Genomic DNA, 15,356 nt, shown 5'->3' on the forward strand with positions numbered 1-15,356 from the left:
GAGCTGTGCCTGGCAGCTCCCAGCAGGGCCCTGCACCCAGGCCCTTTGCAATAAACCCCAAGTTCCACGACCTGGCTGCAGAGATCTCTCGTCTCCGTCCGTCCCGACCGTCCTCATCCCCGACACTCCTACAGGGAGGGAAGCCTGGAGGCAGCTCAGGTCACAGCCAGCAAGGAAAAGCGGCCTTGTGAGCACACAGGGACACTGTGCAGCCACTGCCCCCAGAGCAGAGAGCCACAGGGTGGCACAGCTTGGAATGCCACAGCCACAGAATCCCAGAGCTGGAAGAAGAGCTTGGGAAGAACTGTATCTGCCAGAGCTGGGAAGAGCTTGGGGAATTTAATAAGGCCCAAGGAAACACAAAATCTGCAGTCTGAGCAGGGCATGTGGAGTGCAGTGGCATTGTTGGGCCAGCCAGGAAGGGGTTTAGGCCCTGATGTGTGGGATAAATCCTGAGAGAAAGCAGATCCTTTTTCCCAGAGGAACTGCAGGGTTTGTTCTGTAGGTCCCAGGTAGTTTTTGATGGCAGCACCCCTGGATCCAGCACAGAGGGGACATCACTCAGCCTGGGGACAACCAGCCCAGCCAGGCTTTCCCTTCCCCTCCTGCCTGGCTCAGGTTTCAGTTGCAATCAGGAGCCTGGCACAGCTCTGTTGCCGTAAAAATGCCCCAAATCTTTGTTTTCAATAAAATTCCGAGTGAAAACAGCCCTGGGAATTCAGAAAATACAGCAAAATGGGGTTGTTGTCCCTCAGACAGCCCTAGCCAGGAGGAAGCTCTGGCATCCACTCCCTGCATAATTTTAGGTAATGGTTTAACTCTTAAATGACTTGTTTTAATTAATTAACCTCAACCAATATATGTATAATTATAAATATTGTGTTATTCTTCAATTACTCCCAGCCACCATGGAACAAGGTTGTCATGAGCTACTTTTGCAGGAGCACAGCTGGAGAAAATTACTGGAATTTTAAGTTTTGATAAACTAACTCTGATACACCCCAGTGAACAAAGCCTGGGAGAGGAAGATGGATTGAGGTTGGACATCTGGAATGCAGAATTTATGGACCACAAGGAGACGTTGGAAAAACCAGAAGAAAAAGAGACTAAAAAATTCAGTTTTAACATTGGAGAGATCCTGCTAAGGAAAAAAAAAAGAAATTTTTTTTTTTAGTTTTAAAAAGATTAAAAAAATATGGTCGAATTAGCAGAAAAAGAGAACTTAATAACGAATAGAGGATAGAATGCTAATTAATGAAAGAGAATTAGCACAGAATAATGGAATATTCTGAGTTGGAATGGATCCCTGAAGATCAGTGGTGATAATTATTAATTATTAAGTGGTGGGGATCAAAACACAACCGTGATGTTATGATGTCATTTAGAACCAATGAACTTTTATTTATTTTTCTGTATAAATAAGTATAAAAATAAAATACTTTTATATAAATATATTTTCTCTGTATAAATAAGTATAAAAAATAAAATACTTTTATATATATTTTCTATAATATATATGTATAAATATTACTATATCATATCTATAAATATAATAAATATATAAATATATTATATGACTATAAATAAATATTTAGATTTTATATAATTTTCTATAAATATACATGTCCAATCAAGTAACAACATTTTGGATCTGTGTGGAGGCCAGAATTTTGTCAGCCACGCACACAACCCCTGGCCAGGAATAAAATAACTCCTGACTCACTGACTCTAAAAAAATGGCATTAGAGGGGTTTATTTATCCTGATGATTTTGAGGGACTTGGTAATGCTTCAAAGCAAGGTAAAGATGCCTCAATTTCTTGGTACCTGCCAGAGTGTGTCGAATTTGGTGCCCTCAGGAATGGAATATTTCCCAGATTTATCATGATCCACCCGGTAGTGATACACAGTCTTGCCATAGACGAGGGACAGGGCGTAGGCATGGTTCTCCTTCTTCTCTCTCAGCCTGGCAGGGAGGAAAATGATTCATAAATTATTAAAGGCAGCTCTTGGTTTTACTCTGAGGATTGTCAGTGCCAGTGGTGAGTGGGCATGGATACATGGAGAGGTGTCCCTGCATCCCTGTATAAAACTATATGTATTCTATATGAAAGTATATCTATATATAAATATATATATATATTATGCATAATGTATAATATATAATATATAATGTATTATATATTATATGTTATATATTATCTATTATATTGGACATATATATTATATATTATATGTTATATGTTATATGTTATATACTATATTTTACATATTATATATTATGTATTTATTTTAGATATTATCATATATAATACATTATATTATTCTATATTAAAATAGTACATTCTATATTTAAAATAATATATATTATATATATTATAAATTATATATATTATAATATATGCTATAAAGTTATATACTATTATATATTAGAAAATTATATATATAATGTATAAAATTATATATATTCCAATACAAAATAAAATGCAAGAGGCTGTCTGGAGCTATTTTTAAGGGCAGTGGGGGTGGGAAATGGTCAGAAATCCACGGATGCCAGCACTGGATACTCACAGGAATTTCCCATCAGGCTGTGCCCCCGAGTAGAGCCTCCGTTCCGCCTCATCCCTGCTGATGTTGCCGTGGTACCAGGGCATCCTCTCATGGGCTGTGGTGGCCACCAGCTTCTCCACCTGGGGAGCCTGGCTGATGATGGCCTGTTCCAGGGCATCCCCCTGGAAAAGAGCAGGAAAAGAGACCTCCTGCCATCCTGCTGCTCTGCTGATGGCTTCAGCACAGCTTGTCTGGGGCTTGGAAAGTCTCGTGATTAATCAAGACCCAACAGCGGATGAATTCTGTTGTGCTGCAGAGCAGAATTCCTGGCTTATCTCAACTGACTTAATCCTTTAAATCCAACTGAAGTCCTTTAACTTTGGTGAGGGAAGAGAGAAGGCACCACGTTTATGTGGAGAATATTAATACTGAATTTGTGGGGTGTCATTCAACCTCACGTTCCTGGTCAGTGGCAAGTTGGATCTCTGTCCTGCAGCTCAAAGGGCCACCCTGTGCTGGGGGGCACCAGGCCCAGGGAGGGATTGTCCCACTCTGCTCTGCCCTGGGGCAGCCTCACCTCCAGTGCTGGGGGCACTTTGGGCACCACAGGATCAGAAGGATCCAAAGCTGTTGGAGAGTGCCCAAAGGAGGGACACGGAGCTGGGGAAGGGGCTGAGGAGCAGCTGAGGGCACTTGGCTGGTTCAGCTGCAGCCCAGGAGACTGAGGAGAGGCTCCTCGGGGGCTGCAGCTCCTCCCCAGGGCAGGCACAGGGGCAGGGGCTGAGCTCTGCTCTGGGACAGGGACAGGAGCCCAGCAAGGGCTGGAGCTGGGCCAGGCCTTGGCATGGAGCTCAGGGCAAGGTTCTGCCCCCCGAGGCTGCTGGGCACTGCCCAGGCTCCCCAGGGAATGGTGCCAAGGCTGCCAGAGCTCCAGAAGCGTTTGGACACAGAATTCCAGAATTCACAGAATCACTGGGTTGGAAGAGACCTCCAAGCTCATCGAGTCCAACCCAGCCCCAACCGCTCAACTGAACCCTGGCACCCAGTGCCACATCCAGGCTTTGTTAAACACACCCAGGGATGGGGACTCCACCACCTCCCCGGGCAGAACATTCCAGAACTTTTCACCTTTTCTGTGAAAAACTTTTTCCTGATATCCAACCTAGATTTTTTCCTAGTATCCTAATTAGGTTTTTTCTAATATCCTACCTATAGGATAGGATCTCACCAACTTCCTAATATCCAACCTATATTTTTTTCTTGATATCCAACCTGTATTTCCCTTGGTGCAGCTTCAGGCTGTGTGCTCTGGTTCTGTCAGTGCTGCCTGCAGAAAGAGCCCAGCCCCAGCTGAGCACAGGCACCTTTCAGGAGCTGCAGAGAGTGATGAGGGCAGCCCTGAGTCTCCTTTTCTCCAGGCTGAGCACCCCCAGCTCCCTCAGCTATTCCTCACAGGGTTCGTGTTCCCAGCCCCTCACTGACAGAGCTCTCAGGGGTGCTCAGGGTGGGTTTTTGGGGTGTCTGTGCAGGGACAGGGGCTGCACTGGATGATCTTTTGGGTCTCTTCCAGCTCAGGATATTCCATCACTCCATGATTTTCTTGAGAGCACAACCTTTCTCGTGCCCCTGCCCACCACCCACAGGCACCAGGACTTGGTTGGGTCGGGGCAGTCTGGCAATCACAGGGAAGGACCCTGACCTCCTTTCTCCGGGCTCAGGCCGGTGTCAAACTGTTCCTGTCCCTTTGCCAGGAGGTGGCGATGTCCTTTGTGCTATCTGCAGGTGGCCACAGATCTGCTCTGGGGAAAAGCCTACAGAATCCCCTGTTCTGGGAGCGAATTCTGCTAGAAAATACCTCATTTTAGCACAGAACACCTCATTCAGCTGTAGAAACCCTACAGAACACCTCGTTCACCCTATAAAATACCTCATTCTGTCAAACACATTTGGTGTAAATAGGCCAAATTTAGGAAGCTTCTATAGAAAGGCTCCATAAGGACACTGCTTGAGCCATGTTTCTCTGAGGACTTAAAAGAAAATATAAAATCCCAGAATGATTTAGGTTGGAAAAGACCTCCAGGGTCATCGAGGCCAAGCTGTGCCCCATCCCCAGTTTGTCACCAGCCCAGAGCACTGAGTGCCACATCCAGGCCTTCCTTGGACACCTCCAGGGATGGGGACTCCAAACCTCCCTGGACAGCACCTTCCAAGGAAACAGCAAAATGACCCCTGGAAGTCTCTGAGGAGCCAAGGTGGCAGCAGGCAGAAAGAAATGAGGTCCATGGCTGCCAGTGGGGCCATTTAGAGCTTTGATTTATATATTTTGATTTATATGATTTTTTATATTGTAGATATTCCAGTCTGCAATAAAATTCAGGAACCTGTCTGTAGCCATTTTTAAATTTAAATAATACACAGACTTGATCCAGCACCCCTTCCCTGGTCTCATGGGTAAAACCTTCACTGGTAAAAAAAACCCTCCAGAGAGGCAAAAATTCCACTCCAAAGAGTGAAAAAGACCAGAGCAAAAGTCTAAGTCTGGTTTCATTTCATCTTCAGCACAATGTTTGGAGGCATAGGCACCTCACAATATGGAGAGATGTTCCCAGAAATCACAGAATATTCTGAGTTGGAAGGGACCCACAAGGATCATCAAGTCCGATTATTAAGTAAATGGCCCCATATGGGGATGGAACCCAAAGCCTTGGCATTATTAGCACCATGCCCTGACCAACTGAGCCAATCCCAGGACTGGGATGGAGAATCTGCTGCCGGCAGTGCCAGGGACACATCCATGGCATGGGGGTCATGTCTTTATGTGCCTCTGGAGCTCTGCGGTTGGATTTTGGGATGGGTTTGTTTAGATCTGGGATGGGTTTGTTTAGTTCTGGGATGGTTTGTTGGGGTTTGGGATGGGTTTGTTTAGTTCTGGGATGAGTCACTGAGTCTTGGGATGAGTTGGTTTGTTCTGGGATAGGTTTGTTGGGGTTTGGGATGGGTTTGTTGGGGTTTGGGATGCGTTGTTGGTTTTAGGGATGGATTGTTGGCTTTTGGGATCAGCGCTCTGGTCTAAGGGAGCATTCTACGGGCTGCAGAGGAGAAGGACACCTGGGGGAAGGCCTGCAAAGTGAGTTGCAGCTATTCCAAGGATGGGTCTGAAGGCTTGGGAAGATGTTTAGACCAGCGTGTGGAGAAGAAACTGAGAAAGAGCAGGATTCAAACCCCTCACAGTGCCAGCACCCTCCAAGGAGAGGAACCTTACTCTGCTGTGCTGCAAATGGGACACAACTGTGCCACGGGGATCACAGCTTCCCACCCTGTTGGAACCCTGACTGCTGAGAATTTCAGACTTTCTGTGCTGACAGGCACTGACCCCCAAGAGATGACCTGAGGCTGTGGAGAAGGCTTCCAAAACTGAATGATAAAACTGGGATTGTGGGTGTGGAGTTTGAATAGAAGTGTGCAATATCACAGGGTGGGAAACTTAGAGTTGAAGGTCTTAGAATCTAGTAAAATATATAAAGCAAGATGGAGGTTTTAGGGCAGAGGTTGGTCCTTTTTCTTCACCTACTCCTCTGTGGGTTTGGGTGGTTTTGTGTAACTGGATTAAAAAGTCCACACTGCGGGCCACGGGTAGTTGGTTACTGAGTTAAAAGTAAAAACAATTTAGGTGTCATTTCTTAATTGGACAGTTGATCCTTAAAAGACCTTGTGGAGAGAGAGATGGGGCTCCAGTTTTTAGTTTGTTAGAGTGAAGTGATGTAGAACTCATGGTTTGTGGGACTGTAACTTAGATAAGAACTAATAAACAAGAAACACTGTCTTGCGCAATTAATCCTGACCCTGGCAAAAAAAAAGAGAAACAAAAACAAGAAAAGCAAAAAGAAGAAAAGCAAAAAAAAAAAGAAGAGCAAATAAAAAGAATCCACACCACTCCACCCCTGGAAAGCCCGAGTACCTCCAGTTTCCAGGTCTGCCGCACGTATTCCCGCACCATGTTGTCCCTCATGCTGTCAAAGACACCGGGCTGGGGCTCCACCCCGCTGGGGCGGTTGCAGGGCTTGCGCAGGGGGCAGCAGAGCCCGTCGGCGTCCTTGGAGTAGAACTCACAGAGCTCCTCAGGGCCGCAGTGCGCCTTGCCCCCCAGGATGGCGTAGGTGCCGTTGAGCTGGCGCTCGATGGGGTAGTGGTAGAACTGCAGGTCGCACACCTGTCGCAGACATCTTTTATGAAAAATCCTTTCCTTGGGATTTTTCCTCCTGAGAAGCTGAGAGGCCTCAGGAACAAAATGTAAACATTGATTATCTGCTGCTGTGGAATGCAACAGGTGGATCTTTGACTTATGTTAGTTGTTTCTAATTAATAGCTAATCACAGCTTAGCTGGCTCAGACAGAGAGTCTGAGCCACAAACTTTTGTTATCATTCTTTCTTATTCTATTCTTCGCTAGCCTTCTGATGAAAGCCTTTCTTCTCTTCTTTTAGTATAGTTTTAATGTAATATACATCATAAAATAATAAATCAAGCCTTCTGAGACATGGAGTCAGATCCTCATCTCTTCCCTCATCCAAGAACCCCTGTGAACGCTGTCACACACACCATGGAGAGCACGTAGCCGCCCAGGCTGCGCAGCCACTGCCGCAGCAGGAACAGCCCGTCTGCCATCCCAGCCAGCTTCAGGTGCTCCTCGGCCTCCGAGCGCGCGATGCTGCCGTAGTAGAAGGGCAGGTGGGCAGCGGCGTCCGGCATCTCCCCCTCCGCTCGATGGATCACACTCTGTGGAGGCTGCTGGGCCAACCGGGAGGAAGGTGACAGCACTCCCCTGGAGGGAAAAGCCTTCAAGTTATAACCAAATGTTGGGGTAGATGAAACAGGAAAGCCTTATAAATATGATTGTCTGGCAAAAGATTTTGAGAATATAGAAACTATAAGTGAGATTGAAATGAAAGCAAGCTTTGAGATCCCTTAGTTACAATGGGAAAACAATGGTGTGGCTGGCTGAAGGTAATCCCCTTTTGATCAAACAACACCCTCTGCTTGCAGACAGGTCCAAAGGTCCAAGCAGACCCTACAGCTTGGCAGGAGGGGCCCAAAGAGGAGTTTTTAAGGTTTAAAATGTAACACAGTATGGTAATGTAATGATTCTTATAGGCTTTATGGAAATGCTATAGGATTTGTATATTGTACTAGATTGGTTAGTGAGAATTAGAATATTCAACACAGAAGAAAATTTATTGTATTGTAATGGGAACCTCACTCTCTTACACTTTTACTCTCTTACCCTTTTGCTGTCTTACCCTCTCATCTTCTCTACCCCTCTCTTCTCTCGGGCCTGCTCCGAGCTGTGGCTGGCAGCTCCCAGCAGGGCCCTGCACCCAGGCCCTTTGCAATAAACCCCAAATTCCAGACCTGGCTTCAGAGATCTCTCATCTCCACCTGTCCCAACCGTGGTACTCCCCCCTCCCCCGCCCCCCAGCACTCCTATGACCAAAAGGCTTCTCCCAGAGTGCCTTGCTGTGATATTCAGATTCAATGTATCCCATTGGCCTTCCCACTTGCTCCACCCCTGTGCCCTCACCCCATTGGCCCTGGTGCTCTGTCCCGCCCCTCAAGATCCCTATATAAACCCCTGCTTTCCCTTCTGGAGTGTTTCTTTGTTCCTGGATCCCTTTGAGGAATGAGGTCAAAAAAGGTTCTCCTTGGAACCTCATACCAAGACCCCATCTCTCCTTCTGCGTCTCCTGGATCACAGAGGAGCTGAAATCGCTCAGCATGAGCACAGATGTGCTGTGCTCCCGAGGTGACTTTTTCAAGACACTTCTGAGCAATACCTGCTGTGACAACCCACTGCTGGGGCCTGGCCTGGCAGGGAAAATTGGTCCCTGAAGCATAATTTTGCAAAATGTTTTAATTGGGGTTCAGACTTCCCTGTCTAGAGGTTCTCCTGCTGGCTCTCTGTGGGGTCATTTCAAACTCACAGCATCCCACATCCCTCCATTCTGCCCTTACTGGAGCTGGGAATTCTAAATAAAAATCCAACTGATTTTGATTTAAAGATCCCAAGCAACAGAGAATCCATTCAATCTTGATTTATAGATGCCAAGGAATAGAGAAACCACCTGAACCTGATTTAAAGATCCCAAGCAGGAGAGAATGCCCCAAATCCTACAGTGAGTTCTTCCAGTCCTTGATTACCTTCACTATTAAAAATGTGCTCCTTAAATCCATCCTGACTTTTTTAGCCTTGACTTCCTACCATTTTCTCTCCAACCCTGTTCACAATAAAAGGAAATTCTTTGGCCTCTCTGAATAAATGAGCTTTGCCATGGAGGTCTAGAAGGCCAAAAACTTAAATGCATTGAGATTAAAACATGAGATGGTTATGAAATGTCTAAAACAACATTTAGATAAACAACTGCACCAAACACAGTGAAAGGAGAGAAACCCAAGTGCTTCTGGGCAGACATCAACCATCAGTCAGCAGAAACAAGAAGAAACCTTCCTTGAATTGTTTTTTAAACAATCATTCCTGGCTCTGGCTGGTTCCTGATGCTCCGATCCCTTTGGCAGAGAGGACCCTTCGTTGACCAAATCCCTGCAGAGCCCCTGGTGCCAAAGAGCTTTAGGGTTTGTCTCTGTACAGGGCTTGTATCTCTATCTTGAATCACCTAAAATCCCACCCAGAGGGTGTTGACAGAGCCCAGTTTGCTGTAATCAATGGAAACTTTATTGCGACCAAAGGGTCTCATTTGTTCCCTGGAGCCTGAACTTTGGGGCTGCTCCTGCGCAGACGATGACCCCAAAAAGATCAGAGAGATTTCTCCACCTGCGCCTCCTGCAAACACGTCATTCATGTAAGGAGCAAAGAAACACCAGATTTTGGGGCAGCACATTGGGTATTTGCCCTGATTCTTCCCAATTTGGCTCTTCTGGACAAAGAGAAGATGGGCTGAGCCCACTGCTGTGGCCTCTGCTCCCAGGCAGTGGCTGGAGCTGTGCCTGGGCATGTGGTCAGCCCTGCCCTGGTGGTCAGCCCTGCTCTGGCTCATGCCAGCCTGGTTCATCCCTCCCAGCAGCACAGGGCCCTCCTGTCATTCCCTGGCATCACTGGAGCTGGGGAGGGCTTGGCTGGATCTCTGTGTTGGAAGGGCTCAGGAGGAGCTGTTCTGCCCATACACCCTGCCCTGCTCAGCCCTCAGAAGCAAAGGGCTGCCAGGAGCTGGATTTATGGCCACCAGAGCCCCCTCTACCTATTTGTTGTCACCATAAAGCTCTGAAATGGCCCTGACGAGAACAGGAAGGGAGAGCAGAGAGGAGACGTCTCAGCTGAGGCAGGAAACCACAACAGGAAGCGTCAGTGGTTCACAGCCAGGGTGAGGGACCAGCAGAAACCATCCCAGGCACAGCTCAAATCAGCCCAAATTGTGAAGGCCCTGTCACCAAATTCACCAAATGGAGCAAAGTGGGGTCTTGGCACAGCTGCCAGTCTGGAACGTGGAGGTGAATGGGAACACCCTGAGGCTCAAACCCAAACTGGAGTTGGTGCTTGGGACCAAAGCAAAGCATCCTAATCCTGTGATGCCTCCAGACATCAAAGCCCAGACTGGTTCCCAGAGCTGGTTCCCCAGGTTCAGCTCCTGAGACCAGCTGGCTGCCAGCTCTGCCTGAGCTCAGCCTGCTCCCAAGAGGCTAACTCCAGGAAAGTGGGCTGAAGGAGATGAGCAGTGAGGACTGCAGCTCTTGGGTTTAGCTGCAATCAGGTTCATGAGTCACGTTCTTGAGGAACAGGAAATACTGAGTGGGCAGAGGGACGTCAGTGGCCTCCTCTGTGAGCTGCTGCTTTGCACTAGGACAAACAGCCATGACATCTGCACCCAAACCTGCTGAATCCCTTCTCTGGAAAGTCCAGGAGCAGAACATCACAGCAAGTGGAGCACCTGTGTCAGCAGCTCAGCCAGGTGAAAGTGAGAGGGCAAAAGTTATTGATGACTTGTGAGCCCTCACAGAATTTCCAGCTGCCCACACAGGGTGCTCTGTTATAAACAGGATGTTTTTCCTCTCCAAACACAGAGCTGGGAGTGAAGAAACCCTCACAGAGATAGGAGAGGGACCAGGGGCTCAGAGGTTGGGTCAGGCAGTGCCACCCAAGCCCTGCTGCCACAGATCAACCCTGGTAGGAAATTACTCTGCTGAGTAAAACCTTCCCAGTCCTGAGACATGAGGGAAATCACCTCCTGAAGCCTGACATCAGATTGGAACAGGAAGATTTATAATCCCTCTAAAGCTCTTCCTTTTAAATATTTGCCCTGTCTTGTTTTATTGCCAACACACCAGCCCAGGGTCTCCTCTAATTCCTCTTCCAAACCCTGTTCCTTGGCACCACCTCTCCATGGACCAGAGCAACCCTGAACGACCTCAACAGACCTGCACAAATCTCCTTCAACTTTGTTCTCCCATGCTGCCAAATGCAGCCAAAAATGAGAACCAATTTCATGGACCAGCACATGAAAGAACCTGTGCAAGGGACCCTCCACCATCATTCATTTCAATTAACAGGACCTTGTTTTTCCAGTTTCATTTGTGTCCATGGGGCCATAGGTGCTGGGTGTTCCCTTGGGTTTGGGTGGTCCCACAGGTTGGGCACAGAATCACAGAATTCACAGAATTCACAGAATTTCAGAATCACTGGGTTGGAAGAGACCTCCAAGATCATCCAGTCCAACCCAGCCCCAACAGCTCAACTGAGCCCTGGCACCCAGTGCCACATCCAGGCTTTGTTAAACACACCCAGGGATGGGGACTCCACCACCTCCCCGGGCAGCCATTGCAGAACTTTATCACCCTGTCCATGAAAAACTGAAAGAATGATGAATTTTTCCTAATATCCAACCTATATTTTTCCCTAATATCCTAATTAGGTTTTTCCTAATATCCTACTTATAGGATAGGATCTTGCCAACTTCCTAATATCCAACCTATATTTCCCTTGGTGCAGCTTGAGGCTGTGTGCTCTGGTTCTGTCAGTGCTGCTGGAGAAAGAGCCCAGCCCCAGCTGAGCACAGGCACCTTTCAGGAGCTGCAGAGAGAGATGTGGGCACCCCTGAGTCTCCTTTTCTTCAGGCAGGGCTGGAAGCCCAGGGTTCCTCTGGTGATGGTCATGTTGCCAAGTTGGTGTGATGATGTGTGAAGATGCACCCAAAAAAACAACTCCCACATGAAATCAGTCGGGTCTGTGCCCCAGAACACAGGAAAGGCAGGCAGGAAGCCCTGGAGATGTCACTCAGTCACATCTATTTATAGCTGGCCACTCTTTTTACTCAGATCAGACAAGAACCAACAGGAACGGGTTTGATTTTATAATTCCCCAGAACAGCACTTGATGCAAATCCGGACCAGTTCCTGAGAGCAGGGGGGTTGTACTGGTGAAACTGGAGGCAGCACTGGAAGCCTCGGCATCCTGTTAGGACCATGTCTTATGCCTCCTTGTCCTGGCAGCAATAATCCCACACACCACAGATAATCCCTGCTAACACAGCCACAATGGGGCAGTTGGGACAGTCTGGGGGGCAGCAGGGACCTGCCTGGAGGGGAGCAGATGGGGAAGGGCTGAGGGATGGGAATTGTGATGGGGAACCAGCCTGGAGAGGGAAAAAGGGGGATCTGGGGGACTTCTGTCCTGTGGGGGTGTTGTAGTTTGGGGTGGTTTGTGTTGTCAGTGTGGGGTGGTTTTAACAAATCCCTAAATGGAGTTTAACTGCGGAGGGCAGCTCAAAGGAAGTGCCAGGAAATTGTGCCTGGGGATGGCTGAGAGGGGAATTCAGCTTGGGATGGCGCCTGGGGGCTCTGAACTGCTCCAGGGGTTCCTTCTGCTGCTCCTCAGGGCTGTGGAGAGGCTCTGGGGGGGTTCTGATGGGCACGGGGATGGACCATGTTTGGGATCCTGATGGACAGGGGGTCAGCCCAGGTTTGGGATTGCTCCAAGGTCATTCCTGATGGACAGAGGGACAGAGTGGGTTCCTGCTGGGCAGGGAACAGCCCAGGGCTTGGGATTGCTCCAGAGTGGGTTCCTGATGGACAGCCCACCTCAGCCCAGGTTTGGGGTTGCTCTGGGGTCATTCCTGATGGACAGGGGGACAGCCTGGGTTTGGGATTGCTCCAGGGTCATTCCCAATGGATAGGGGACAGCCCATGTTTGTCATTCCTCCAAGGTCATCCCTGATGGACAAGGGACAGCCCAGTTTTGGGACTGCCCATCCTGCAGCAGCACCACAGGTGGAGGCACAGGGTGGGTGTGGGGCTCTGCCCTGAGCTCCCCCAGCCTCTGCTGCCTCCTTGTCCCCTCCTGATGCCAAATGGCCCCAAAGCTGCTCCTGGTGCTGCCTTGCCTGGACCCACCTGTATTTAATGCCAGAATAAACACACTTTGTTCTGGTGCTGTTTGCTGCAGAGGTGATGGCACAGCCAAGGACTGTCCCCAGCCCTTCCCTGCGTTTTATTCTCTTGTTTCTGAGTTGGGGTTGAAGATAAGAAAGGCTGGAAAACACCTGCAGTGTCCAAGTTGCTTTTGCAGATTGTTCGTCCCAGGACTGGCTGGGACTGTGCAAGAGGAGGAACTGAGGAGCTGATTCCTGGAGGATTCCTGGGCTTGTTTTTTTTTTTTTTTTTAATCTTAAAAACTTTAATCTTAAAAAATAAGATTTTTTAAAATCTTAAACAGAAAACTTGCAATAATTTTGATTTAAATTGAAATAACTTTGATTCAACTTGAAATAACTTTGATTCAATGCAAGGTTCCTTAGTTCAAAGAAAAAACCTGAAAAATTTCTCTTTGCCTTGACCTGACTGCATTCTTCTAATTACTAATGTTTGATTAGTTATGCACTCCATGGCAGCTCTTCCCAACATTTAGGAGCACTCACATTCCTGGCTGGAGCTGCTGTTCTGCCCTCCCTGCTGGCTGCTAATTAACGCCAAAGCTGCTCAGCTCTTGATTAACACTCGAGCTGTGTGGGAGTTTGTGGGAGCCTGTCTGTGTTTGTGCTCACAAACACGGGCTGTGTGCAGATAACGATCTGCTCCCCTGCTCAGGGAGCTCACTGACTCACAGCTGCCTGAAATGGGTGAGTTTACAGTAAATCTGCAGGAAAACCTCCCTGATTCCCACCGAGGACCTGCTCTTGCTGCCCTTGAACAAGCTGTGAAAAGTGCATATTGTATGGCTCTACGCAGATATTTACCATATGTATTTTGATGTATTGATTAGTAGTGCTGTATTAACATTTTAATAATAAATGTAGTCTTGTAATTAAAAGGTAACTTCTGTAGTTTAAATAAGAACTATGTTAGTGGGATTTTTTTAAGAAAGGAATGAGGCACTCGCACCAGATAGCAGCCACAGGACACCTAAATCTTTCAGAGAAAAGAATTTATTGCCCTCTTATCAGAAGAAATGAACGTCTTCCCACCTCGAAGGCGCTGTTAGGATCAGAAGGAAGAAGCTGAGGATGACCAGAGAGAATCCTGTATTTGAATGGAATTTATGCATCATGTATGAGATGTATGAATATGCAACAGGCTATTGTTTTTAAGGGTTAATCCTCTGTTAACTGTGTCCTTTTTCAGGCCCAGAAAAAGGTACCCTGACTGTCTATAACTCTTTGTCTCTATTGTCTCATATTGTCCTAATTCAATTTGTCCAAATTATTATTACTCTAATTGTATTACTATTTTTATAACCATTTTGTTACTATTAAACTTTTAAAATTTTAAAAACAAGTGATTGGCATTTTTCCCACTCAGCACTGCCTGATGCAGAAATGCTCCAGAAAAAATCACCAAAGGTGGAAAAGACCTCCAACCTGTGACCCAACACCCAAACCCCAGCACTGAGTGCCATGTCCAGTTGTTTATTGAGCACCTCCAAGGTGTTTCACTGCTTCCCAGGGCAGCCTGTTCCAGTGCTTGACACCTTTTCCATGAAGAAATCCTCCCTGATATCCTCCTCCCCCTCTGAAGTGAAAGGTGGGAGCTATTTCACCCCAGGGACGATCCCCAGTCCTCTTCAGAAGGAAAAATATTGAATTCCACAGCCCTGGCAAGGCCCATGGAGGGACCTGGCCATGTGGGAAAGCTCCTGGCAGTGGCAGGACTGGGGAAAAGCTGGTCCTGGGGAGCTCAGTGTCCCTCTACCCCTTCTAAATCCTTTTTCAGGAAATTTCCTATGGGAAATTTCAAAATTAATTGTGTTTCTTTTCAGTGAAGGATGTGTAGTGTTTGACTGCCTGTGTCATTGAGCCCATGAGTCATATGAAATAAGGGACAGCATCTAAAAAAGAGTAAAAAAATATTTTGTATGACTTACCAGCCTACTTGAAAACAGAAAGTAGAATTCTGTTTAGCTTTATGGCAGAGGAAGAGTTGGGTTTTGGTCTTTGAAAATATATATAGTTTTGATTTAGCATTCAAGGTAATAAGCAGCCCTGGCTATAGAAAAGACTATTTGTAGGATATCTTTTCCTGGCTTTTTAAGATAGAAACTGAGTCACTACCACTGGAAGACTTTCCCTTATCTAGCCTTTCCTCTTTCTCTATTTCACCTCATGTTCCTCTATCCCCTTCTAAATCCTTTTTCAGGTGCCCCCTGCCACCCCATCCCAGCATTAGTGGAGCTCCAAAGGAGAGGGGATGGTTCTGTTCAAGTGCTTCTGAAAATATAATATAATATAATATAATATAATATAATATAATATAATATAATATAATATAATATAATATAATATAATATAATATAATATAATATAATATAATA

At 46.8% G+C, this 15,356-nt stretch overlaps 1 protein-coding gene across 1 annotated transcript in view; it reads right to left on the minus strand.

Moving 5' to 3' along the window:
- LOC102034810 (tyrosine-protein kinase ZAP-70) overlaps positions 1 to 15,356 on the minus strand; it is a 50,760-nt gene that overhangs the window by 23,942 nt on the left and 11,462 nt on the right. The window contains exons 2-5 of the mRNA XM_005429491.2: positions 7,148 to 7,370; positions 6,508 to 6,759; positions 2,571 to 2,731; positions 1,827 to 1,965 (exon numbers count right to left, since the gene is read on the minus strand). Of these exons, the coding sequence (XP_005429548.1) occupies positions 1,827 to 1,965; positions 2,571 to 2,731; positions 6,508 to 6,759; positions 7,148 to 7,297 (702 nt within the window). The 5' untranslated portion in view covers positions 7,298 to 7,370. The remainder of the gene's footprint in view (positions 1 to 1,826; positions 1,966 to 2,570; positions 2,732 to 6,507; positions 6,760 to 7,147; positions 7,371 to 15,356) is intronic.

The sequence above is a fragment of the Geospiza fortis genome, unplaced genomic scaffold, assembly GCF_000277835.1.
Source record: "Geospiza fortis unplaced genomic scaffold, GeoFor_1.0 scaffold80, whole genome shotgun sequence".
Classification (NCBI taxonomy): domain Eukaryota; kingdom Metazoa; phylum Chordata; class Aves; order Passeriformes; family Thraupidae; genus Geospiza; species Geospiza fortis.